This window comes from Salminus brasiliensis, chromosome 15 (assembly GCF_030463535.1).
Source record: "Salminus brasiliensis chromosome 15, fSalBra1.hap2, whole genome shotgun sequence".
Classification (NCBI taxonomy): domain Eukaryota; kingdom Metazoa; phylum Chordata; class Actinopteri; order Characiformes; family Bryconidae; genus Salminus; species Salminus brasiliensis.
The window spans coordinates 33,534,826-33,562,273 of record NC_132892.1 but is presented as its reverse complement, the minus strand read 5'-3'; the positions used below and the strand labels follow the sequence as shown (position 1 = coordinate 33,562,273).

General features: G+C 36.1%; 2 protein-coding genes and 1 long non-coding RNA gene across 3 annotated transcripts in view; 2 read left to right on the top strand and 1 right to left on the bottom strand.

The window, feature by feature from the left end:
- Nucleotides 1-3,182: 3,182 nt before the first annotated feature.
- Nucleotides 3,183-9,037, bottom strand: LOC140535892 (uncharacterized). The gene is made up of 6 exons (XM_072657441.1): nucleotides 8,941-9,037; nucleotides 7,397-7,444; nucleotides 7,229-7,300; nucleotides 5,291-5,407; nucleotides 4,888-4,937; nucleotides 3,183-3,778 (listed from the first exon to the last, which is right to left on the bottom strand). Exons 1-6 carry the CDS (start codon nucleotides 8,978-8,980, stop codon nucleotides 3,497-3,499), a joined length of 609 nt encoding a protein of 202 aa, XP_072513542.1. The 5' UTR covers nucleotides 8,981-9,037; the 3' UTR covers nucleotides 3,183-3,496.
- Nucleotides 9,038-15,129: 6,092 nt separating this feature from the next.
- The window catches only part of LOC140535569 (hemicentin-1-like), a 195,170-nt gene continuing 182,851 nt past the window's right edge, over nucleotides 15,130-27,448 (top strand). The window contains 7 exon segments of the mRNA XM_072656966.1: nucleotides 15,130-15,184; nucleotides 15,619-15,867; nucleotides 15,968-16,225; nucleotides 16,832-17,095; nucleotides 17,466-17,723; nucleotides 18,339-18,592; nucleotides 19,978-19,987. Of these exon segments, the coding sequence (XP_072513067.1) occupies nucleotides 15,130-15,184; nucleotides 15,619-15,867; nucleotides 15,968-16,225; nucleotides 16,832-17,095; nucleotides 17,466-17,723; nucleotides 18,339-18,592; nucleotides 19,978-19,987 (1,348 nt within the window).
- On the top strand, nucleotides 20,467-21,431 carry LOC140536135 (uncharacterized). Its single transcript, XR_011977582.1, has 3 exons — nucleotides 20,467-20,677; nucleotides 20,797-20,868; nucleotides 21,238-21,431. It is a non-coding gene; the product is annotated as an uncharacterized lncRNA (long non-coding RNA).

The window sequence follows — 27,448 nt, the reverse complement described above, 5'->3', positions numbered from 1 at the left end:
ACACACAAACACACACTTCCCCTTTGCTTTTAGAGACATTTATACACACGAATAGTCCAGCATAACAAATGCATGTCCACTCATCCCTTTCTTTTCTCTTTATGTACAGTTCCAATTCAAATCTGGACCGCCACAGTAAAGAGGTCAATAGTTTATAGGCAAGACTGAACTGGTGAAAGGTTCAGAAGACCAGTCAGATGAAGTCAACTACTGATTTCAGTGACGGTTGTCAGTTGAAGTTCTCTCTTTTAGTTTTTTTTTCCATTGTTCGCTCATCCCTGCCTTCCTTTTTTTTTCTTTATTCATTTTTCTTTCACTTTCTTTCTTTGTTCATTGGTTTCTTTCTTTCCTTCCCTTATTTTGTCCTTCTGTTCTTTCCTTTTCCTTTTCTTTTTTTCCCTACTTTTCTTCTTCCTTCCTTTCTTCATTTGTTACTTTCTTAACCCAATTTTGAGTCCAGTTTATTCCTTTCCATTTCTTAATTATTGGCCGGGTCGCCCTCCTGACCTGGTACCCAACCTTGGAGTACCCCTATCTTCACATGGTAGTGGTCTCCCTTCTCCTAACTGTCACACCTGGGAATCCCCCACCCTAGGTTTTGCTTAGGGTGTTTTGCTTGCCCAAAGATGATTCTTTACAGGACTGGACTCAACAGTCAGTGTAAGTAGCTGTAAGTATAAGTGCAAGAAGGTTACTTTAGAACATGTCTTTAGACTTGTCTTTAGATTTATCAGTTAACCACAGTGATGATGAAGATACAGTCAGAGACCTTAAGCTGTAAGTATAAGTTTTTTTATTTTTTTATTTTATTTTTCTTTTGCACTTTTGCACTTTACTTCATTAAGTTAAGGTTTAGTTAAGTTTAAATGTAGATTTTTATTGTATAGCTTGATGTGGGCAGACTGTCATAAAAGCATTTCACTGCAAGTTATACTGTGTATGACTATGTATGTGACAAATAAAATTTGATTTGATTTGATTTGATTTTGATTCGATTAAGTGCAAGAAAGTTAATTTATAGCATGTCCCCACAGTGCCACCTACAGGCGTAGGAAGTGTAGGAAGATGTGAAGTTGAGAGCTGGAGTAAACTATGGTATTTCATTGGAATTTTATAAGGTCACTTTTGGGATTAAGCAGGTAACAGTAGCCTTCATTTGTCTTTATTATTTCTTATTTTAAGTGAAGCATTTTATGAGTTCCTGTAAATTCTTGATATAAAAAAGAAAAAAACAATAAAATGTATAAACATTTAATCTAGTCTTTCTTGTGTTTCTTTGCATTTGTTGTGGACATACAGACAATGATTTGATCTGTTTTTGTGAAAATTAAAGATGATGAAAGCAAGATTATTGTGTATTAATTTTTGTTTTGTACAATTTAGAGTGACAAAGGGAAATCTCATCTAAGCAGCTGCAGAGCAATAATTAGTTTCCAAAAAGTGGCAGGTATCAAGACAAATGGAGGTCAAGCTGAGCTCTGGAATACCTTTTTTTGCAAGCCCAATCCCAAACCTCTGCAAGCCACTGCATACAAACTGATACATCTATACAAGCTTTAATTTTCTTTGGTGCTTTTGGTTCTTTTGATACAGTCTGTAGTCATGTGTGAATTATCTTCAGGTTTAATTAGTAGCCTCAGTGATGATGATGATGCAGTCTGAGACCTTGTTGGGTGGATGATGTTCTCAGTGCTGTCAGTGGGCTGTTGAATAAATATCAGAAGACAAAATTCTTTGTTTTCAATGTTTAAAATCCACTGTGTTGCCCAACAAAAAACATAATACATAATTTATTGTAAAAGTTAAAGCCTAAAATATACCAGTGATACCAGAGAGGACCACTAACTTAGTTTAAAAAAATGGGTAGTAGCAGTTGTACACAGTACACAGTACATTATATCACAATGGCCTGTGGAGCTCTGCCACCTGATTATTAATAACTATTAAAGAAGCAAAACATCTTGGTAGCAGATCCTGTGTTTTAGCCCTTACTGTCAGTAAACTAACAAATGACAAATATTAGATGAATTATGAATGATGAGTGTGGCCGGATGGTGACATTTTACGCAGTGTGATGATTGCACAAGTAACTTTTTACCTTTTTTTCTTACCTCACACTAACATCATATTTTATGATGCATAACCCCAAATGCTCTATGACTTTTATTACACCCAATGTCCCTTTAAGACCTTGGCTTGAGTAACTTCTTAAACTGAAATGTCCTTCCACTATTGTTAGAATTACTCTGTGATATGAGTCTTTAAGGGGTCTGTCCACCCTGCACCAGTAAATATAATTTTTATGCTATTTTTTCTTATTATTGTTTTTATTAATATTAATAGCTTGATTAAATAATGAATACCTCCCGTTGGTGTTTATATTTAGTCTCCCTGTACTTGGGCATTTACATGAGGACACTTGAACTCAAAATCTCACCCAGTGTATGAGACAAACATGGAATAAAATGAGTTTAAATGCAAATACATCTTTTTCAGCTCAACTTGAGAAGGTACAGATAAAGACACATTAAGGAATGGTGATATTTCTCATCTTCTTGTAGCCTCTCTGTCCAGGGCCTGAGTGTTTTATAAGTTGCCTTTGTGTTTCGTATTGTTTCAGTCGGGTTCTTGCTTCAATGGGCTTGCAGACTTTCCCCATGTACACTTCTTCCATTTCTCCTGTGTAAACCACACACTTCCCTCTTAATTTCTTTCAGAGATATTTATACACAGAAATATTCCAGCATGACAAAACCTTGTGGTCTTTCTCTCAGTCTGGATCATTAACGACTTCTCTTAATTTATTTTTTCATTTTCAGATTCTGCATCAAATGGCTTTTCCTAGGACTTAAAGTTATCCTGTTAAACTGTGTTTATCCCAGTCAATTTGAATAATGAGAGTCCAGCACATGGGAACCTCAAACACTCTTATTCCTTCTTCAAAACAAAATCCAGCAGAACCAAAACAGAGCTGTAAAACGAACCAATTCCAAACCCCAACAGTTATGTTTAGAAGTATGGTTTGTGTATTTTCTTGTGTGCATGTTAAAGTTTATGTAACAGCACTGAATGTATAATTCTGTTTGATATTAATTTGTAGACATTTGTGTTCCAGGTATTAAAACTTTAACATCCTTAAGAAATACAAAGCCATTGTATTTGGAAAAGTGTTTTATTGTGCATTTTGTTGAACCAAGCAGAATTATGATATTATTTTAAAGCCAAAACTTTTACAAGTGTATGCAAATCCAATGTTTTAAAAAAAAAATACATACAGTTAAAATCAATATGTGGTGGGTATTGCATAGTGGATATCTATACCACCTTCCTCATGTTTGGCTCCCTGGCCAGGCAAGAAGACCATGCCAAACCAATAAGAGTCCTTGAGAAAGACTCCTACCTGTGTATCATGAGTCACATGTACAAGCTCTGGAAAGGGTTTCCAGAATTTCCAAAAATGTGAAAAAACACTGTGAAAAAAAAACTTTCTTTTATATTAGATGGAGGTTACCTCTACAGTGTGATAGACAGACTCTTGCAGGAAGTCATCTCTGAGGTTTTCATAAACACTGCTGAGTCTAGGGGTGCTAAGATCTATGTAATCTGGATCCAAAGGAGCATTCACTGCAATGAAGGGTCCTAAATAACATGGATCTATTTCAGGGATATTCATGCTGCCCCCTGCTGGACTTGTTTGATGTGGCTGTTGGTGTAGGGAGCGTTCATGTGCACTTGAGGTAACCCGAGTGACACCAGGCTTCATCCTCACATAGTCGTCCTGCAAAGCAGGTGAAAGTTTCTTTGAATTAGTACATTTTAAACATGGGAACAGGCAAAACTTGACCTGACAGGTGAGAGCTATTAATCATAGTGACGTTTAAGTATTTTCAGTGGCTACTGGCACATTGCACAGAATTCTTCAGCATAGCCTCAAACCATCAGCTAGACCAACACAACATTGGGCCTCATTCACCAAAATGTCACCAAGAATTCCCAAGAATAAGTTCTTGAGAAAAGTGTTTCTCATGATGTGTTTTTAAAAGTGAAGAATTGTTCACTGCTCTTATAATGGATTCAACTGTCCTTCTAAACTGAACAATTCCCAAATAAGAAAATACTGGTGGATATGAATGTTTGTGAAAACTGTATAAATAGGTTTTAAAAAGAAATTTATTTTGGTGAATGAAGCCTGACAAACTCAAATACATATCAAATATGGTAAATGATGCCATCCCTCATCCATCATGCCCTCAAATATTTAGACTGTGCTTAAAAGTCAGGTCAGTGCCTGGAAACTGACACATTTAATAGAACTGGAGGGAAGGTAACCTGAGTGAAACCAGGCTTACATTCTCACATAGGAAGTGAGAGTTTCATTCTTTAAATTAGTACATTTTAAAAGTAGAAACTATACTATACTATAAATACTTAATATATAAATCTGAGATTGCAGTATATACACACATACATCATATAGTAGAGTATAATTAACAATGGGCAATATAGAGATGAGCTGTTAAAAGTGAAAGTGAAACATTATGCTATGCAACTGAACAGGAGGTAATAAATAATAATAATAATAATAATAATAATAATAATAATAATAATAATGCAAAGCCATCTCTGAGCAGCGGAATATGTGTGTTCAAGACAAGGGTGCACAATGGACATATAGTGTACATTAGATACATTGTGTATACAAAAAACTGCAGTGTACAGGATTAGTTCACATGTACCACTACAGGTGTGCAGATAGTAGCTGATAGGAGCAAGGAAGATTCACCTATCAGATGTTTATGACCTCTCTCACTCATTAGCATGGTCAACACCACTAGCTTCATCATTTATATCATACTTTTTAACAGCCTGGATTCTCCTCAACATTACCTCTGTGTGTCCCGAACTTGTTTTTTCTCTGATCTTGTAGGACGCAGACACTGTAGAGGAAAACATCAGTTAGTTCAATGCTTTGGAGAAGAAGGGTTGCCCTCTACTGTCCGCTGCTGTCGGAGATCATGCTACTGCTCTTATTAGAGTAATCAAAACAAGCTGTTTTATTTTGGCATAACAGGAGACCTAGATTCCTTAGTTGGAATAATGTCTAAAATTAGAGGTATTAGTGTCTAAACTTTGAGGTATTTTTGAATTTGTGTCTATTTAAACTAGCTGAGGTTTTTCTTGGGTAAATAGCAAAGCACTTTTGTAAGTCACTCTGGAGAAGAGCGTCTCCTTAATGCCTTAAATGTAAATGTAAATAAATAGAATTGTGTGTGTGTGTGTTCACACCTACCAGATAGGTTGCAGCTGTTGATCCGTTTAAGTAACTGAACTAGACTGAATACACACACGAACAACAGCATTCCCAGACATGCCAAAGTTATCACAGTCAAGAACCTGAAGTGAGATTCTGCAGAAAAACAGAACCGAGACTGGCCTTCACATGCACAGCTGACACACAGCTGAAAAACTCACAGACTGATCTGAGTGATTTTGTGTTACTTAAGTATCTCAACAATGCCCAGAACACATTTAATCATTATGTACAGTGACATTTGTACAAAAATGCCATAATTATGTTTTTTCTGTAGAGGATTTGTTCACATATTTAGACTTAAAGCATCAACAACGTGTCATTTAGGGATTTCAGGGATGTCCCAGTCAGGTTGTCTTGCCCCGTGATCCAGTTTGAGTCTCTTAAAGCTGAGTACCAACCGATACGATACCTGATTGGGTTTAGTTTAGTTGAGACTTTTCTAAAAATGACTGTTATTTAGTGTTTAATATCTCATAATCCAGTCTGACTCTCCTCCCTGACCAATCAACTCCCAGCTCCTTTAAACACTATAGTCAGGTGTGTGTGTGTGTGTTGTGGTACACACTCTGGACTGGTATCTGTGGTTGTGGAATGTGCTTTGTGTGTGATTTGGGGTTCTATAGTGTGTGTGTATTAGCATTAGCGTTAGCCTCCACTCGGATTTGAATGGGTTCTTAAGTGCTGGTTCAGAAACAGAGAAAGGGGAGCGAGTGCTTCTCCGGTTCTCCCGCTGGTAAAACAGAGCATTTCAGTGAGAGTTTTATAATATGATATTCACCTTGAGGACACCAGATGGCACTATGAACACCATTGTTAAAATAAAGAGCTGATATCTGATCTGATTATAATATCCCTGGCCCTGATGACTGGATTGGACCAGGACATTCCTATATATATATATATACATTGACCTTAATTGGAAGACGAGTTCTTCCTCTACCTGTAAAGTTTTGAAGATATGAAGTTTTTGAGTGATGGCAGCAGTACCACTGATATATATTCAGTATCTGTTACTGTGTATAAGTTATCAGCCCCTCTGTATTGCGTCCTCCCCCGGGACGATTCCAAGCCACCACCCACAGGCCCAAATAAGGACTTCCGCCTCGTTTCCGTTCATGTGTTTGGTTCATCGTATCGGTTCTTGTTCATTAACATTCATGTGTGTTTGGTTCTGTTCGTTTGTGGTTTTGTGTGAGTTACACCTGGGACTGGGAGATATTTAAGGAGCCTCGGAGTTCCAGGTTTGGTCTAACGGCTGGTTCCCCAGCCCTCCTTGTTTTGTTATCGAGCGTAGCTCAGGTTTTTGTTTTCGTTAAACCCCCCCTATCACCCAGGCACTGCCTGTAGGGTTTCTTTCTAGCCCCATTTTGGTTCCTGCTTAGCTCCCAACTCCTCCCAGTCCCAGGTTCTGTTCTGTTCGCCATCTTGTTTGTTAAGTTTGAGTTTTGTTTATTACTCTTAGTCACTGTTTGCTGCATTTTGCCTCACTTGCCGCTTCTTGTTATCTGTTCTTGTTAATAAATCTGCTTGCTTTGAATCCATCTTGTTCATCCCAACTTGGTCTGGCCTAGCACGCCATGACACAAGTGAGTGAATATAGTTTTTGTAACACTTTAACCAAAACTAATGTATTATTTTTGTACAATTTTAGACTGAAGAAGGGGAACCAGGCAAACATTTGGACACCCCAAAATATTTGAGCTCTCAGATGACTTTTACAAAGATCTCTGACCTTGAGCTTGTTAGAGATTTGGCTTGGCATAGGTCTATATATATGATATAGATTTTGATTAAATCAGTTGATCCTGAACGTTTCAATTTGAACAATATGCAAAAATAAAAGTAAGTGGGAATGGGAAAATACTTGTATATACACACATAACATATAGACTGCAGGTGTGTGTGAGTACGTACGTTTTTCTCTCACAGCAGGACTGCTGATGTCCACAGTTTTCCGCATTGTAACAGGACTCGTACTGTTTTCCACTATAATATGAAGATAAATCAAGCATTAAAGCTTAATTTCCTATAATTTAAATTTAAGGAGAGGAGATTGTGTTATAGTGCAAAACTAAAGCTTACCTTCAACCACCGGAGTTTCTCCCTTTACAATGACTTGCCTTGCATGTTCTGTCAGTAAAAGAAAAGTGAGTAGTCTTATTTCTTTAATTCTATTCAGTCTTAAACTCTAGCTATAATTCTGCTTGAGGAGGACCAGGCCACTGTGCACTGATTTACATTATAATATAAAGGAAATATTTTATATTTTATATTTTTTACTTACATGTAAGTGGAACATTTGTATTAAGATATTAAACCATACTCCAACAATGTAGATATACTGTATGTATGTATGTATGCATATGTGTAATGTACCACATCCCAGGGTCATACTCAAAAACACCACAACCAAAATCCTATTGTGATTCACTCCTACAACTAAAAATGCCAAAGGGAAACAAAAAAGGCTTAAAACCACAATATATTCCCTAAACACAAACTAAAAACAGTGCACAGTTTTTGTAACTACTTAGAATTTAAACTATATACACTATAAGGCCTATTATGCCATAACAACAGCTACTGCAATGCAAACAAGCTCACTAATTAACAAGGTATAGAAGTGTGTAATTAAGGATTGGAGACACCCTGGTGGTTCCTGAAATTGTTAATGAGCCAATGATTATCCATGCAAATGTTATTTGCCTTAAAAACAAGCCTATTCTCTATACTCTTAAAAATAAAAATCCTTCAAATGGTTGTGTGTGAAGAACCTTTTAAAGGTCTCTAGATGTAAAGATTCTTTATCTATTTAAAGGTTCTTTGCATTCACATGTCTTGATAACAAACCTGGAGTCTTTTTCACCGATATCTTTCTACGAGAAAAGTCAGAATCTTTGTGAGATTCTTGGTGCATCAGTGGGTTTTAGGAAAAAATTTCTTCTTAATAACAGTTTGTGAATAAGTCCTGTGGTTCCTTATGGGACCAGAAGTGGGTCTACTACGGCATGAACCATATGACATTCCTTTAACACCCTCAGAAAAAGTAAAAACACGTAGGAACATTAAGTGTGGACCTCAGATCTAAGTACTCACTGCCTTTGACAAAGATTCGCACTTCGGTGTTGATATCTGGAAGCATGCTGACATCTACACCACACCAGTACTTCCCCGTATCATCCAGGCTCAGGTTGGAGATTTTAATGGTAAAAATGCGAGCTCTGGTGTCATCGAGCAAAGCAATGCGTCCTAGTTTAACCCAGGCGTCTTGAGTAGTTGTGCGAATGAGGTCCTCACAGGAAAAGCCTTGGAGTCGGCAGAAATACTTGCCCCTATCCTCATTGTCTGGAGGGTAATGACAGTCGATTCTGGCACTCTGTCCCTAATATCCGACTAACTCAGTGTAGTCTGCGGAATAGCAGATCTCTGCCACTAAACATGAACACAGCATGCTGAAATGTTAATGAGGGTTGATCTTTAACTGGGTGAGTCATTTATCATCTATATTGTTCTCAAACATCAGTAGTGTCTTTCGAAAGAGCATACTATCGGGTCTAAATTATGAAGCATGGCATACATATATAATACTGCTGTCGCTAGTTTGCATTTGTAAAGTTGATCCATACCTGATAACAGGAACATTGTGACGCAGAAGTAGACTTGCATTGCTCTGGTGGCTTGATGTTTCCACTCTGATAAGAAAGACAGATGTTTATGTACATGTATTTGTACAGGTCTGAGGTCTGCTTCCCATTTTCACTCTCTACTGACAAGAAATCACACCAGTGTGAGCACACAGTGGCCTCTTCAGATAGTGAGTTGTCAATATTATGTCCCCTACATTCAAACATCAGCAATTCGGGTCATTTCCACAACCTAGCACTAGGTCATTGTCTAATAGAACACACTGTGGCCTAAACAGAAACAGCATTGGGACTAGACAAAAGTTTTTAACTGTGTAATAACTGTTTAGTTACACATTAATAATTCATGCAATTACAATCTAACTACTGCTGATATACTGTTACAAATGAATTACAGTAGTACAGCTTTATCTCTAATTCGGACTCATGTAATTTCACAACTGTATCGCAGTAGCTGTGACAGCACAGTCTCTCTAATGTGATTATATACTTGGAATATGATGAGTATGATGATGTTTTTCCACTTGTATAAACACAAAATTGTAAAATTGTAGTTGATACACATGTGTAATTACACAAACAGTTCTTCTGTAATGCACGGACACATGTAACAGACACTAGGAGTAGTAGTAGTTACACTGTTATTATATGGACTGGTATTGAGATTTTTTGAAATTTCCTAGAAAGAGCACCACATACCTACTAACATACTAACATTATACTTTTTAACATTATACTTAACCTGTAAAATTAGAGAGTCACTTCAGTGTTATATTTCTGTTATAATAATCTGACCCCAAAGGATTTGGAGAGGTTTGGGTTACCTTGGGCTTTGCTTTCATGAGACATTGTATCTGTGCCAAGAAAGAGGAAGAAAGAAGTAAACACAAGGTATCACATCCTAAAACTCTCTTTCTGTCATTGACCACTTTGACTGGATAGGTGATGAGATTTCTTTGAAGTGTTATGAGTTCCTTTAATCTCTTCATGGATTTCTCTGAAAAGGAGTAAAATAGAGAACAATGGGAATAAAATCTGTTTCTTATTTATATTGCTATTAAAATTTGAGATTTGTCCTGTAACATTTTCATTTTGGAGATACAGGTATATGTGTTTTTAACAGTGATTTGTTGGCCTGCTGCTGTGTTTGTCAAATCTAATCAAAGCAGATTTGTTGTCACATCACAACAGACAGGTTTAAAGGTAAATAGTCCCTTGCTGTAGTAAAATACAGATAAATACAAAATATTAATACAGAATATATACACAATTTTAGACTATATGTGCATACAATCACTATACATACACTATACACAACCTGTACAATAACACTCTATACATACACTTTACACACTGTACATACAATATATACACTATCTATTCACTATACACACACTATACACTATACATACACTATACATACACTATATACACACTATTCACACACTATACACACTCTATACACAGAGACAGATGGCTTTGATAGATTTTATGATTTTAATAACATTTGATCCTTTTTCCTATATGAAAAGTTTTTAACTGTGTAATAACTGTTTAGTTACACATTAATAATTCATGCAATTACAATCTAACTACTGCTGATATATTTACTGTTACAAATGGATTACAGTAGTACAGCTTTATCTCTAATTCGGACTCATGTAATTTCACAACTGTATCGCAGTAGCTGTGACAGCACAGTCTCTCTAATGTGATTATATACTTGGAATATGATGATATTTTTCCACTTGTATAAACACAAAATTGTAAAATTGTAGGTGATACACATGTGTAATTACACAGACAGTTCTTCTGTAATGCACCAGACACATGTAACAGACACTAGGATTAGTAGTAGTTACACTGTTATTATATGGACTGGTATTGTGTAGCTACACTAATATTAATTTTACTTATTATAAAGCTCTGACGCTCTGGTTACGAGATATTTGGTTAAAAGATATTTTGAAAAAATATTATTTTGTCTTTATTTGAAAGGAACACCCACAACCAAACACACTCAACAATACTTACAACTAAATAAATACAACGCTTTACCTAAAATAACATGTCAAACATTAAGAAAAGACAAGAGAATCCCAAAATGGGTGACCACTACAATGGATCCTCCAGTAAGACAAACATTATAACTTCATAGCAAGCTAAGGTAAAGAAACCTCATTGATCATGCATGAACAGCTCATAAAAAAGACAACTAACATTTTTACAAACATTTATTAGTTTCACTTAACATCAAACAATAACATAAAAAAAATATTACACATTAAAAATAATAATAATTTTTAACGTGTAGAACGATGCTAAGGAGACACCACTATGACTTTTAGACATTTCTTACACATTTCTGCATATACTTAATATAAAGTTGGCTCTGACGTTTTGGTTACAAGAGATATTTTGAAAAATATTATTTGAAAGGCGATACCCTATATACCCAAATGTTTGTGGACACTCCTTCTAATGAATGCGTTTGCCTACTTTTAGTTGCACTTATTGCTAACACAGATGTGCAAATGTACACAGAGCTACTCTAGTCTTTTTAATCCCTCTTTTCTGAATCCCCTTAATTTCAGAAAAGACATTTTGTCCATATAGTGTAAGTTTGCTTTCTTCATGTGTTGCCATAAAGAGATTGTTTTAAAGGACATTCTTTGAGTAAACCCCAAGCTACTGCAGTAGACAGTTTATTTAGAAACAGCCTAGGTTTTAGTCCATATTTCTCATCTATAACCATGCAACATGTTTTTCATTACTTTTGAATGTATTTATGGTTTCTTTAGACATCACAACTAGAGGGGTTGGTTGATGTAGGAATTAATATGTGCTCTTGTTTCCTGTAACTGGTGAAGACAGCATGGACATGACATTAACCAATGGTTTGTTGCCAGGTAACCAAGGGCCTTTTGGCTACTTCCTGCCTTGAAGTGTTTGTGTGTGTGTGTGTCAATGTGTGACGTTTTGATAACAATCTGGTACTCGTCAGCAAAAAAATAAGTCAGCATCAACTTTTTTTTTTCCAACCCTGGGATTTTAACCTTTAAAAAAAAAAAGGTTGGGTTTTAAAGAGTTTTTGGAGTTTTTTATTTTAAAATAACAAAGTCAAAATGATAAAGCACCCACTTATGTTATTAAGTTAGTGGCCTAATAAAAAGGTCATTCATTCTGGCATTTTAAATAATTGAAAACCCAATACAAGACAAGAATACACACATAGTGATCAAACACACACAGGGACAGTGGGCACACATGCCCAGAGTGGTGAGCAGGCATCACTTCAGCGCCCAGGGAGTAGGAAAGATAAAGGGCCTTGCTCAAGAACCAAACAGTGGCAGGCCGCCAAGCCCTGTGCTCTAACCACCGCTGCCCTTCTACCAGAAATGATGCAGTCGAGATTCACGCACATGGGGAATTCGCCAGGGTCAGCACAACCCAAGTGCAACGGCTAAGCCTTGTCCTGGGCAAACCACCTAGTATAACCCTATCCCTGACCATGTGTTCATGTGCATGTTCATGATTTTGACACCTGAAGTGACACCAATGCTCAGATCACACTGATACGGAAGATGTGTAAACTCAGCCCCCCTGGTATATTAGGCACACAAACCACATCCTGAGTTGAGTTCTTGGTTCATCTGTCAGCTGGCATGTTATGAAAAAAGGTAAGAGTCCGACAATTATTATGTCTTTTTTTAAAAAATGATTTCAGTACAAATTATGACTACAAAATAAATATAAATATACATTGGCAAAACCCAAAAGTCTTTCAACCAATTTCACTGACATGGGCTGGTGCAGAAGACGCCGGAGAGTCCATGAGGCCATAGTGTGGCATCCACTTTTAGCTGGGAGTGTACAGAGCCCCACAAATGAATTCTAATGTTATAATTTTTTTTGTATTCTAATGTTAATTTGGGTTTATTGTAATGTTATATAGAGTTAATTACAGGTAGACACTCTCACTGACCACTGAGTTTATGTTTATTTGGGGTTTTCTAATGTTATATAGAGTTAATTACAGGTAGACACTCTCACTGACCACTGACTTTATGTTTATTTGGGTTTTTCTAATGTTATATAGAGTTAATTACAGGTAGACACTCTCACTGACCACTGACTTTATGTTTATTTAGGTTTATTCTAATGTTATATAGAGTTAATTACAGGTAGACACTCTCACTGACCACTGACTTTATGTTTATTTAGGTTTATTCTAATGTTATATAGAGTTAATTCCAAGTACACACTCTCACTGACCACTGACTTTATGTTTATTTGGGTTTATTCTAATGTTATATAGAGTTAATTACAGGTGCACACTTTCCTTGACCATCAACTTTGTTTATTTGGGTTTATTCTAATGTTATATAGAATTTTAGTAGATACTCTCACTTACCACTGATTTAATGTTTATTTTTCACTATTCTAATGTTGTTGTTTTTTTTTTTTTAAAGTGATAGCTTTGAGTTACATTCAGACTGGTTGGATGTTAGTCAGGATGATGTCCCTTCTGTCTCAGCTTCTCTTCGTTTGCACTCTGCTAACACCAGGTTAGTGAATACTGCTACTACTCTGTGAGTACTACCATATACATTTTAGAACATACACCAAAGAAGTGACAATTTTAAGTTAAATAACAGGAAATTGAATATAGTGATAGAGGTTTTTTTTTTGGCACCTTTGAAACATGGTGGTTAACAGGTTTTAACAGAAAATCACATGACCAGCACGCGATATTGCGTGATTGGTTCATTTTGTCACATGACTACTTCGGCTTATCACCTGTTTGGCTCCAATGAGAACGGCTCCTTGTTCGTGGGTGTTACTCTGTGGTGGAATGTCATGACTCCAGAGTGTTTGTACCCAAAGCAAATAATGTATTTTTTTTTAGTAACTGAGTGTTTTGCTATCCCTTTCTGCTGTGACACTGAGAATTTCCCCACTGTGAGACTAACAAAGGATTATCTTGTCTTATCTTATCTAATCTAAACTAATCTAATCTTATCTTATCTTATGTAAAGCAATAAACAGATGATGAATTCTTATGGAATTAAACAGTGATAATGAGCCCCTCCCCAAACTAAGGCCAGAATCAGTCCCATGGGAATTTCCTATGTGAAAAGCTATATGTGTTGCTGTTAATTTGTGAACAGATCCTTTGAGACAGTTGGTAATATTATGTAATAGCACAGCCAGAAATACATGGACATCCTGATACTTATTGCATGAAAATATAGCATCTTTTGGAACAAGATATCAACTCAAATAACAAATCTATAACAAATATGATCCTCAGTATCATTGTACCACAATTGGAAAGTATGATATCGGCAATCTATGTCCAAAAGTTTGTGGACACATTTTCTAATGAATGCATTAATGAATGCATTTCATTGCTGACACATGATATGGACATGAATCTGTTGGCACCATGCCTAATGTCAGGCGTGGGCTAGAGAGGTACATAGCCCCAGCATTGAGCTGTGGAGAAGTGGAAGAACTGTGTTCTCTGGAATGATGATGGTGCTCCATCCAGTACTTTTGGGATGAGTTGGGGAGCATCCAACATCCTGATCTCCTTATTGCTCTTGTTGCTGAATCAATCCTCACAGCAATGCTCTGTCCTCTGTCTCAATTTTCAATCCTCCAAAATTTAATCTGGACAGTAGAGACAGTTACTCCCAAAAAAGCAGGATCAGCTCTTTTGAATTCCCTTGATTTTAGAAAAAAAAAAAACAATGAATGAGCAATGAATGAATTATCTGACTTTCAATGAATGATTGAAATTGAATGATTGAAAGATTCTAGAATCTACAATCATTAGTTATTTAATTAATTATTTTGGCTAGAACCAAATTAACATTACTGACCTTATATAAGTAATATAAGCCAACAGTGTCCAGAGTCATTACTTAGCTTTCAGAAAACTTGATGGGGACAAAATAGGACATTTCAGAAAGTGAGCTATGGCCATGTCTCTGGTGAAAGTGATGGATTTAGAAGATGATACATTTTAAAGCATTTACCTGGTATTATAACTATTATAAATAATATTATTATATTACTCCATTACTCAAAACATCTTATGGATTGCACTAACAAATGTATTTATATTATGAATACATAAATCTTCCAGGATATTTTGCTGAGAAGATGGATGTCAGCCATGAACTTCTGAAACCTTGTGCTCTGAATCAGTCATCTTTGGGTATGAGAAAACCTTTAATTGTTCGTAATTGGTCAGCATATGATCTTGTTTACTTACACCCCACAACAATAATGTTTACACATGGAATTTGCTAGTGGTGTGGGAGGGTATCAGCCATGCTGTGACTGAATTTGCTGCCAAGAGATGACAACAACGATGTTTAGGAAAATTGCATAATGACAATGTATTTATTTAGCATGTAATGTAATTTAGATGACTTGGTGTGGTTCAGTGATCATCTTGAAACAACATAATGGTACAGCAGAAACCCAAAGGTTGTTAGGGGAGCCCCTAGTAGCCATTTATTAGGTAGAGCTGGCTCTGTAACCATTCAATGTTATCTCAAAAGTTCTATATCACCTTATCAAACAAAACTAAAAAGAAATTAGATCATCACACACGGCTTTGGAAGTAAGACTTCCTCTTGCTCTTAGTACTCTTAGTGAAGATTCCTGAAAGAGTGGTAGAGGGAACAGCAGCCACTCTTACATGTAAAACCACCTGCAGTCTGACTGATCCAACATTCATCTGGTTCAAAAATGGACGTCCTTTAACCACAAAGACCATCAAGAACAACCAGCTCCACCTGCAGACAGTCAGCAGTGAGGATGCAGGCAGTTATAGCTGTGCTGTAAGAGGATCTGAACATCTCCCCTCTACTGCTCAAACTCTCAGAGTCAGATGTGAGTAAAGTCCACATTCTTCACTAAACTCTGGGAATGGTTGAACTACACAGTGATATTAGATATTAGCAAGAAACACTAAAGTCATATCTGTCTCTAGATCCTCCAAAGAATGTCTCAGTGTCCATCAGCCCCACTGGAGGAATAGTGGAGGGCAGTTCCGTGACTCTGACCTGCAGCAGTGATGCAAACCCACCTGTGCAGAAATACGAGTGGTACAAATCTACAATTCTAAAAGAAAACAAACAGACGTACACCATCTTAAAGGTCAAAGCTGAAGACTCTGGTCAATACAAGTGCAAGTGCTTCAATAAACATGGACACCAATACTCTAAAGCAGTTCTCCTGGATGTCCAATGTAAGTAAAGATTAACATTGCATTCTACTGTATTTTAGGGATTTTGTATTTGGTGCATGTGGTAATGGTGCTGCTAATTACCATGAAATGAATGTGATAGGATCACAGATGTGATATTTGAGCTGTTGGCCGTGCTCTCCATGCAGCTTTATAAAGTTGTTGTCAGTGTTGTTACTGATGTTGTACACTCTAAAACAAGGTGAGGTTGAATGTACAACGGGCCCTTTGAGTGACATAAAAAAGCTGGACGGTTCGTCAGAGAATCATATTTGTAAAAGAGAAGTGTGAAGAACGTCTTAAAGATAATAGAACTTGAAGGTGCTAGGAGTAACCTTAAATCAGTATAGAGGCTTATTTGAAGATAACTTAAAGGTTTCTTCCTTTTTTATTTAAAAACACATTTCTTTTAAAGGAGCCAAATAATTTTTTCCATGGAATTGCTCAAAAACATTTTCTTGTAGAGGATTTATTCACTTGTTTTAAATTAGAAATACAGCAAAAAATGACATTTGCCCAAGAGTATGCAAACATTTGCACATATGTAATAATGGATTCTGATCTTGGCAAGTATTCTTGGTAATTTCTATGGACTTTGTATGTCAATAGATCCACCAAAGAACGTCTCAGTGTCCATCAGTCCCTCTGGTGGAATAGTGGAGGGCAGTTCAGTGACGCTGACCTGTAGCAGTGATGCAAACCCACCTGTGCAGAACTACACCTGGTTTAAAGAAGGTGAAAGCTCACCTGTGGGATCTGAACACACTTACAGTATCATCAACATCACTGCTTCTGATGAAGGGAGGTATTTCTGTGAAGCTTGGAATAAACTCGGAAGACAGAACGCATCTGCGGTTGTATTTGTACAATCAGGTTAGGATTAAAACTAGCACACTTTCAGTCCTTCAGATCATGACACAATATGCAGTTTTGCTAAATTAGCCAGAAGAACTGCAACATCTCAACTGAAGTGACTGATACGGCTTATGTTTCTGATTTGGGGTTATCTTGAATAATCATACTCTGCTTTGAATGCTCATGTTTACAGATTGTCATTTAAATTGCATAAAAACATCAGAGTGAAGTCATCATATAATTTTCAATAAGTGCCTTCTAAAGAAATTCTTACTCCTGGCAAATATACTGACATTTCTGAGCTGTCCAAGCTTCTTGATGAATTGTAAAAAGAAAAAAGAAAAAACCTCAAAAGACTAAAATAGATGCTACGTTGTGCTCTTTATAGATCGACCTAAGATAGTTTGCATGTCTATCAGTCCCTCTGGTGAAATAGTGGAGGGCAGTTCCGTGACTCTGACCTGCAGCAGTTATGCAAACCCACCTGTGCAGATCTACAAGTGGTACAAATCTACAATTCTAAAAGAAAACAAACAGACATACACCATCTTGAAGGTCAAAGCTGAAGACTCTGGTCAATACAAGTGCAAGTGCTTCAATAAACATGGACACCAATACTCTAAAGCAGTTTTCCTGGATGTTCAATGTAAGTAAAGATTAACATTGCATTCTACTGTATTTTAGGGATTTTGTATTTGGTGCATGTGGTAATGGTGCTGCTAATTAGCATCAAAGCAATGTGATAGGATCACAGATGTGATATTTGAGCTGTTGGCTGTGTTCTCTTGTAGCTTTGCTAGCAGGCTTTATCAAGTTGTTGTCAGTGTTACTGATGTTGTACACTCTAAAACAAGGTGAGGTTGAATGTACAATGGGTCTTTTGAGTGACACAAAAAAGCTGTATGGTTCGACAGAGAATCATATTTGTAAATAAGAAGTTTAAGTGTGAAGAACATTTTAAAGATTGAAGACACAACTTGAAGGTGTTCGGAGGAACCATAAATTGGTATAGAGGCTAACATAGAGATTCCTTAAAGGGTTCTCATTAGAAAACTTAGAAATAATGGCTTTGGCACTCATTTTAAGAGAATAGAGTAGAATAATAGAATAAAGTAGAATAAAGTAAAGGATTTATTCACTTATTTTAAATGAGAAAAATAGCTAAACATAACATGTTTAACAAGAGTATGGAAACTTGTCCACATATGTAATGACAGCTGGATTCTGATGTTGGCAAGTCTTTTTGGTAATTTGTCAATAGATCCACCAAAGAGAGTCTCTGTGTCCCTCAGTCCCTCTGGTGGAATAATGGAGGGCAGTTCAGTGAATCTGACCTGCAGCAGTGATGCAAACCCACCTGTGCAGAACTACACCTGGTTTAAAGAAGGTGAAAGCTCACCTGTGGGATCTGAACACACTTACAGTATCATCAACTTCACTGCTTCTGATGAAGGGAGGTATTCCTGTGAAGCTTGGAATAAACTCGGAAGACAGAACGCATCTGCGGTTGTATTTGTACAATCAGGTTGGGATTGAACCTAACACACTTTCAGTCCTTCAGATCATGACACAATATGCAGTTTTGCTAAATTAGCCAGAAGAACTGCAACATCTCAACTGAAGTGACTGATACGGCTTATGTTTCTGATTTCCAGTGCATAGTTACACATTCTTCATGATTGTGGGTCTAGCATGTGGTGGAGCTGTGACCATTTTTTGCATTGTCTCTTTGATGATCAGACGACCTAGAAGAAATGTTCAGGTAACATCTAAAATAACATGTTTCACGTGCTTGGCTTGCTGGTACCTGTGTCTGAATGCAATCAACCCCTCACAGCAGTGCTCTTCCAAAATCTAGTAGAAAGTGTTTCCTGGACAGTATTGACAGTAACACCTGTGTGCCTTTACACTCTATCAAATAATAGTTTTCTTAAGAACTCTCATTTACATTTACTTTATGATATCTAAGGATATTCAGCTGTGCTCTCTTGCTGTAAGTTAAAGACTGACAAACATTAAATAACAATTTTATTCAATTCCTCTAGAATTTTCCTCGCGCTGCCATTGATTACACCTCACCTGACTATAGGTCTGAAGTTCAGGCTCTGCCTCTTGTAAGTGATTCACATTCTTCAATTTTAGTGAAAATAGGAGTAACCCATAAAACAACAACTATTTGCACTCGCTCTGTGTGATGAATCATTGGCAAATCTTTTGACAAATGAAATTCTGTGAATTTTTAAAAGGTAAAGTAAACTATTTTTTTACACACCTGCAGAGGACAGAGAAAAAACGCTGGAAAGAATGACTAGCACTTAAAAAACAAAAACAAAATTGTAACTTGATTTTATTGACTAATGTTGATGAATGCAGTGTAATATGTCTGGATCATATTAGTGAGAATTTCCCCACTGTGGGACTAAAAAAGGATTATCTTGATTTTCTTATCAATGTAACTAAGCTGTATAAAATGCGTGTAATACACTGTAGATAATATTTAGACCTAAGCAAACATAGTAATAATACCATTGAATTTAAACTTGCTGTTTAGACCATTTGTTGCTACTATCTCCTCTAGGTGTATACAGTAACATCACTAACATCTGCTTTGGTAATTTTTATCATTAATGTTTAAATAGTCTGACCAGAGGAGGACGGGTTGGGTCCCCCTTGTGAGTCTTGGTTCCTTCCAAGGTTTCTTCCTCCAGCTCTGAGGGAGTTTTTCCTTGCCACTGTCGCCGTTGGCTTGCTCACGGGGGTCTTTGATCCTTCATCTTATTTCTTATTTCTTCTCTGTCTCTGTCCTTTATTAAGTACTAATTATGTAAAGCTGCTTTGTGATGACAACAGTTATAAAAAGCGCTATACAAATAAATTTGACTTGACTTGACTATTAATAGAACGCTCTATGTTAGCTTGGTGTATCTGCCATTTGTCAATGAGGGTTTATAGTAGTGTCATTTACATTTTTAATTCAGTAAACAGCTTTTGCATTGTTTTAAATAAATACATGAGCAAAAATCTTTTTTTTCTTAGTATTTTATATTGAGATTGGTTATTCTTTTTTAATCACCATTGAAAGACTCAATGTACTGCAATTATAACTACATATAAAACATAAATACATAAAAACATCAAATAAAATAAAATAAAATTATATTATTTAACTTTTTATATATAGAAAGATTTCTATTTTTGTGCTGAAATGTTAATGTCTCTATTTTATATGTTTATTTATTTATTATTTATTTTCAGCTGAGATCATTACATTTTTTTGTTGTACCTTTGGTTTCATAATCTAAGAAGTGAAGTTCTTCCCTTGATTTCTTTACAGATAATATCTATTATGCTAAAGGTGTATAAGAAAACCATTTGAATAAGAATGAACTTATTCTCAATCTTTTGAACCAGGCTGTTCTGCACACTCCTCAAGATGGCAGCAACACAGTTCTAAACAAAGAAGCAACAGGTAATGATCTGTATGTAGATATGCTGAAGACAGGTTTGTCCCATGGTGACATGCACAGTGGACAGGATGCCATCTACCTGATTCCTGACAACAAACCAAACCAGGACCAAAGCCCTGATGATCTATATTCTGTACGTAGCATTTTAAAATTTTACATTTTAACTTTTATGCTGAGTAAATTCATGAGTTTTACAGTAATCCATGCTATTGGTCCGTTTTTACACCTGTCTGTCTCTCTCTCTCCATACAGAATGTTCTTTCCAATTCTGCTGATGATACCTATGTGGCTATTGATGAGGATGGATCTTCTGAGTATGAAAATGTGTGTTTTGTCATGCTAAAAAGTACTTTTTCTCTGAAAGTACTAGAAGTACTTACTTTACCCAATAGATAATGAATAAAATAAAATAAAAAAACAGATCAGTCAGTAAGTAAAATCTTCTAAAAAGTCATAAAACTACTTATTTTACAAAATTAATGATAAACAAAGAAAGACAAGTTGATAAGTAAGTAAAATCTTAACAATACATACATGAACAGTATACATTTTTTTACATCTAACTTATCCATATACATGTTCAATTAAGCACAACAGAACTATAGAATTATATTACAAAACATCTGAAACAGCAAAACAGCAATTCATTGTTATTAATGCAATATTATTTCTGTCTTATTTGATTTCACCTAGGTTGGCCGGAAAAAGGAGACCAATTTCAAATTGGACTGAGAATATAGGACTGCAATGAAATTGACACACTTTTGTATCATGACATTGCATGTTTTTATTTGTTTTTTTTTTTTTTGGGATGTTTAGCTATTAGTTATAATAACCACTAATTCACAGTAGAATAACATACACATAGTTAGTTCTGCTAATCTTAACTGCCATCATTTTTTCTAATTGTATAGTATATACTCAGATAAATTCATTTTTCTGTTTTTTTAATGTGAAATTATTGCTTTCATTTAATCATTAAAATGTGACTTGTGAAGCATTATTAACAACCATGAGGTGTTTATTATTTATTTTTGCATTTTACAATCACAATCAAAAAAGCTGTTTTGAATTGAAAGGTGTTGTTGCAAATCAAATGTGTTTATTCAAAACACAGATCTTGCCAAAACAAGTGAATTAAAAGAAGCCACTGTCTCTTTTCCAACTGCTGCTGATGTAGCATCGCTAGGTATCCATGAGGAAAATACGGCTCCCAAGCTCTAATACAACAGCTATGCCTTTGCTGACCATCACCAATTGGAGTGATGTGGGGAGGAAGCGCCATCAAGCAACCCCTGAGAGAGTAAGGCCAATTGTGCTCTCTCAGACTCTGATTGCTGATGGCAAGCAGCACGGCCTCTGACTTTTCCTTCACATGAAGAGATACCTTGAAGTTTGGTGATTGGATTTAAAATATCTCACCACAGCCTCACCACACCACTTTCCCACGTTCAGCTCATTCTGTATTCAGAGTTAACCACTTAAACATGCTGAAGCTGGAAAAACAACACCACTATTGCATCATTCTGTATTTTTGTAACCGTAACTATTAAGGGACGTGAACACTGCTGACAACATCCTAACAGGTCCTCCATTTCTTCAGACGGCTAAGGAAGCCTTGAGTAATGAAGCAGTTACAGATACAGTTTTACTTCTGCCAGTGCCATCATTATCCAGTACAGTAGCACATATAACATATTTAAACATACACTATATGGACAGAAGTATTGTGACACCTGCTCATTCACACCCCCCACCCCCAAAGTATTACCCCACTTATGTTGCAGAGGATTTAATTGCAATCAGGAATACAAGCATTAGTAAGGTCAACATGTTGGATGATCACCACCCAAGCTCCCAAAAAATACTGGATGGGGCACCACCCTCATTCCATACGACACAGCTCAATGCTGGGGGGCTTCAAACCCAGCTAGCCCAGTATTATATCTGAGACTGAAACTGGACATGCTGTGATTGTGCATTTGCATATCTGTGTCAGCGATGAATACAACTTAAAATAGTTCAATGTATTCATTAGGAGGGGTGTCCACACACATAAGGACATTAGGAAACATATAAATACAAGTATAAAAATAAAATATAATAACTACATATGCAGTTTTCTATGTGGGGGTGTCCAGACTGTTTCTGTCACAAAAAAATGCATTTCCATTAATTACATTAATTACATTTTTAAGTAATTAATCAAAGTTTAATCAAAGTTTTGCATGATTCATGCTGATGTGTAAACCACTATGGAGCTATTTTGGATCAATTCTGCACACATCTACTGATTTGGTTGTTTGACCATGCATGCATGGACTGATATGCATGATTGAAGAGAAAGCTTTTCTGTGCTTCCTCTTTTCTTTCTTTATTTTACCATTACATACATAAGCTATGATTACAGTGTATAAAGAATGTGAAGAACCTTCACTTAATGGTTTAAGGAACCTCCACTTGATATTTCATACCTTACACATCTCTTCTACTAACATGGTTCTTTAGGGAACCAAAAAGTAAATAATAAAAGAAAATGAAATTGTGGACCGACCTTTACTTCAATCATTGTTATATTTTTTGGCCATCTAGATGAGGCACTTGTCCATAGATGACCTGGAGTTTGCAAACATGTGTGCACTTTGGGCTTTAACCAGAGTTACTACATTTTACTACAGTATGCTTTGCAAACATCACCAATTTCAGTCAACTTTCTTTTTTTTCATATACACTGTTAAAAATAAAGGTGCTACAAGAGAGTTCTTTTGAGTGATGCCACAAAGAAAAAAAGCACTTTTGCTTCCGTAAAGAAACGTTTTTGTAAAGGATGTATGTGAATGTAAAGAACTTTTAAATTGGTACATCACAGGAAAATAGCTTTACACTCACTATGTTTCCCAAACATGGTTCTTTATGGAACCAAAAGTGGTTCTTCCTCTGTGGCATTGCTTAAAGAACCCTTTGTAGCACCTTTTATTTTTTAAAATCATAATTGAACAGGCTTTCAGCTAGGCTTAAGGAGTTTTGACCAAAAGTGGTGCTTGCTCAATTAGTGAATCAGACCCCATGGGGGCGTCATGGAAAGTGTGTTGCTGCTACCCACTATGCTACACCAGCCACATACATCACATATATAAATACATATTCAATCATTTAGTTTATTTAATTATTTATTTGTTTGTTTGTTTGTTTGTTTTATCTTAATTGACATTGTCACTGAGATTCATTCTGCTTGTAATCTGGATTCAAATTGAGATTTTCAATTAAAATACATGTTGGCTAATATGGATGGTGTGGTGCTGTTAAAGAATGTGTTATAAATGAATGAACTGTAAAACCCTACATTTTTCTTTACCAAAAGTGGTACGTGGCTCAAGTTGTCTTGTGAAAGAAGGGAAGCAATGTCGAAATGCATGGCAGATACACTCCACATCAATGTGACCTTGAAGCCATTAGGCAAAACCACCTTCTCTCTCATTAATATTCACTGAGCTCTGTCACCGATCTATGTGCTAATGCGCTATTGTTAACCCCAGTGGTTAGAACCTCTGCACTGATCTGGGAGCAGGTTATGCTGTAAGACAAAATGTGAAGGGAGAGCCGTGTATAGACCCAAAAGAGGAAGAGAAAACAGTCACTTGGGTCGGTGATGTTTTTATGAGGTGAACTTCTTTTTCTGCTCTGACTACATGGACATTTCTTCTTAAGGGGTCATTGACATGACCTCCAGTGTCATGGTGAGATATTCTCAGTTATACTACTTTTCAGGTTCAAGTCTGTCTGATGTTTACATGGGAATTATTCTTATTCTTATAGTTTTATCTCATGGCACTCATCAAGCACTGCTGATGAAGTATTGCTGAACACTGTCTAAAGTGACTTAAGTGGGAAATTCCTGACTGGCGTTCATGTTTGGCTTCCTGTTGAAGCAGCTCTGCAATGTTGTTTTTTATTGTCTTTGCAGTTTTATATGAAGATGCTGCTTGTAGGCAGTTTAGGGCAGTTGCTTTTCTTTCAGCTGTCCGTTCTGGGTGAGTTAATTTACTAATCATGTCTTGGCATTGAACACACACACAAATGACTAGTGACTGTGAGCACACATAAACAGAGCACTGGGGAGGGAGGGTTTACTGTGCAATTGTAGAAAATTATTTATTTATTATTTTTTGCACAAGAAGGTATAGCAAACACAAACAAGTAAAAGGGAGTAAAATAGAGAGAGAGAGAGAGAGAGAGAGAGAGAGAGAGAGAGAGAGAATGTGCAAGCAAAGTAAAAAAAAAAAGTGCAGAAAGGATTTGTATAAAGTAGGGAGAAAAAATGATAAAATAAAAATCTAAAACTGAATTCATTAACAAACAGACAAAATCACAAAAACACAATCACATGTTTACATGAAATGTATTTGAATTGGTTAAAGCGAGATTAGATGAGTTAACCTGTTTCCTGAAGCTAACGAATCCAGTACAGTTTTTAGATGAGGTGGTAGACAGTTCCAAACTGAAGATCCTCAATGAAAAAGTGTAAACTGTCCAATTGACATTTTAAAGAAATCTTAGGTTATTAGAAGATCCTGTGGAGTAATGATGAACTTGAAAGTTGTATTAAAAACGTTTTAAGACGATGATTGTGAGAAATGAAAAAAAATGGAATAGTATTTCAAGTAGAAGTTAAAGTGTTTAATTTCATACACATTAAGTATCTGAAGGTTTTAGAAAAACCTTAATGGGAGGTTGAACGAGAGGTTGTGTGATAAATAGCTGAAGTTACAATTCAAACACTTATGAAGAATATGTAAACAACTGATGGTGCTTTTGTAAGTATTAGTTCACACAATGTTACAAGAGAGATAAGAATAAATCAAAGTATAACACAAGCTAATAAGATTTCTTTTGTGGCAGTGTACATTTTATTCTTCTGATGACACCAATATTTTTGCTATTTTATTGGAAATGGATGAAAGATCCTCTTGTTATGTCCTGATGCCCCTTTTACTTTAATCTGTGGGCATTTCATTCCTGGTGCTCTATTACAGCCACCAAGAGAAGATTAATTTAATATAGGAGTGAATTCTGTGACTTTTACCCAATTTTTTTTTTCAACTCAGTCATTAAACACACCATGAAAAAATACTTTATTGGAAGTCCTCTGGTGGACTATCTGTAAAGTAGAAATATCTACTGTCAAAAATCCCTTAAAACCTGCACATAGGCCCACACTTGAGGTCTTCACTTTCATAACTAAATGACTGACATAATTGACATCAGCTTTATAGTCCCTTGATGTTGAACCTTCTAGGACAATAAAAGTAAATAAATAAATACTAAATACTAATTAATATTTAAAATAGGTCCTTCCATAACAAAGATAACATTATCAATGAATTACTGGTTAATAAAGAAAAATAAATAAAGGGTTGATGGGTAAATAGCAAATAAAGTCCATGTAACATTTCGCTTCATTCTAGTTACTCCATGTTGCTCCCTGCTCTCCCCTACATCAACAACTGAAATTTTATTCTTTAAAAATATTTTGAAAGTGAATGAATGATAACCACAACAGTAACAGTGATAACAGTTGTTATTATTTGTATGTAAACATCCAATTCATGCATATGTCTGTGCTTACGAGACTCATCTTCATTATCCTCTAATCAGCTGTTTTGTGTCATATGTTTCAGGGGCTTTAGGACAAACCTGGAAAGTGGAGTACAGGCATAATGCAATGTGTGCTTTAAAAGGGTCCACAGTGTTCATAAACAGCTTTTATAAACATCCTTCAGGTTTCACAACGATAAATAAGTTCTGGGTCAAAAATCCAGTTAAAGATCAGGAACCGACTGACCTGAAAAAAGTTCCAGATTATTCAGGTCGGGTCGAGTATTTTGACGGTCAAAATCAAACTTTCTCCCTCAAACTGAGCCATGTGTCAGAAAGGGATGAGCACATGTACAGCCTCAGAATCACAACAAAGAGACCAGTGGAAAGATATTTGGGTTATCCTGGAGTGATACTCAATGTAACAGGTCAGTTACTGTATTTCAGTATGGAATGGACCTTGTTGTGTTGTCTTTCCTGATGTTCCCTAAATATCTTCTATCCTCTTAGATCTCAGAGTGGAGATTCCTGAACAGGTTTTGGAGGGAAATGCAACACTTCTAAAGTGTGTGACCTCCTGCAATCTGACAGACAGATCAACGTTCATCTGGTATAAAAATGGGAAGCGTATAGGAACTCACAACCAAGAAACAAACACCCTCTACCTCCAGCCGACTAAAATAGACGACACTGGCAGCTACAGATGTGCTGTAGGAGGATATGAACATCTTTCTTCTCCAGCAGTTTCTCTCAATGTCAGATGTGAGTAAATGCTGTAAGATGCAGGACCAGTTTCCAATTTTTTTTTGGTCTTTTTACATTTCTTGTCAATCTTCTGCACTTAAAAAAATGGGGCATTTATTAAAGCTAAGAGAACAATACTTTATGTGGTAATATAATTTTAAATAGATGTAGCTGACACAAGAATATTTTTAGTCTAACAAATGAAGTCTTAATTCAGTGTACTTAAAAAGGATCGACCCAGACTGTTTGAATAATAGGGGTGAGTTTTTTGGACCGAAAGACCACAAGTTACACTACTTTAGAAACATTTGCATGGTTAACTTGCAGTAGAAGATGAAGCTTAACTCTAAGCAATGATTGTCTTTTGAATGGCTTTTAAGCTTAGGTTTAGGGTTAGTTGTAAGGTTTAGGTTAAGGTTCGGCTTAGGGTTAGGTTTTTGGGTCAATTCAAGGTTAGGGTTAATGTTAGGTGCAGGGTTAGGTTCAATAAAGAAACCGATTACATTGAATTTATTCAATTTAATAGATATTTAGTTGATTGATGGATGCATTTTAAGTGATCATC

Bases quoted from the DNA above. Each gene is read 5' to 3' on its own strand.
- LOC140535892 (XM_072657441.1), bottom strand. From the start codon at position 8,980: ATGCAAGTCTACTTCTGCGTCACAATGTTCCTGTTATCAG. The intron at 7,301-7,396 runs GTAAGCTTTAGT...TTCATATTATAG, and splicing joins AGAAACTCCGGTGGTTGAAG to TGGAAAACAGTACGAGTCCT. The intron at 5,408-7,228 runs GTACGTACTCAC...GTTTTTCTGCAG, and splicing joins TCCTGCTGTGAGAGAAAAAC to AATCTCACTTCAGGTTCTTG.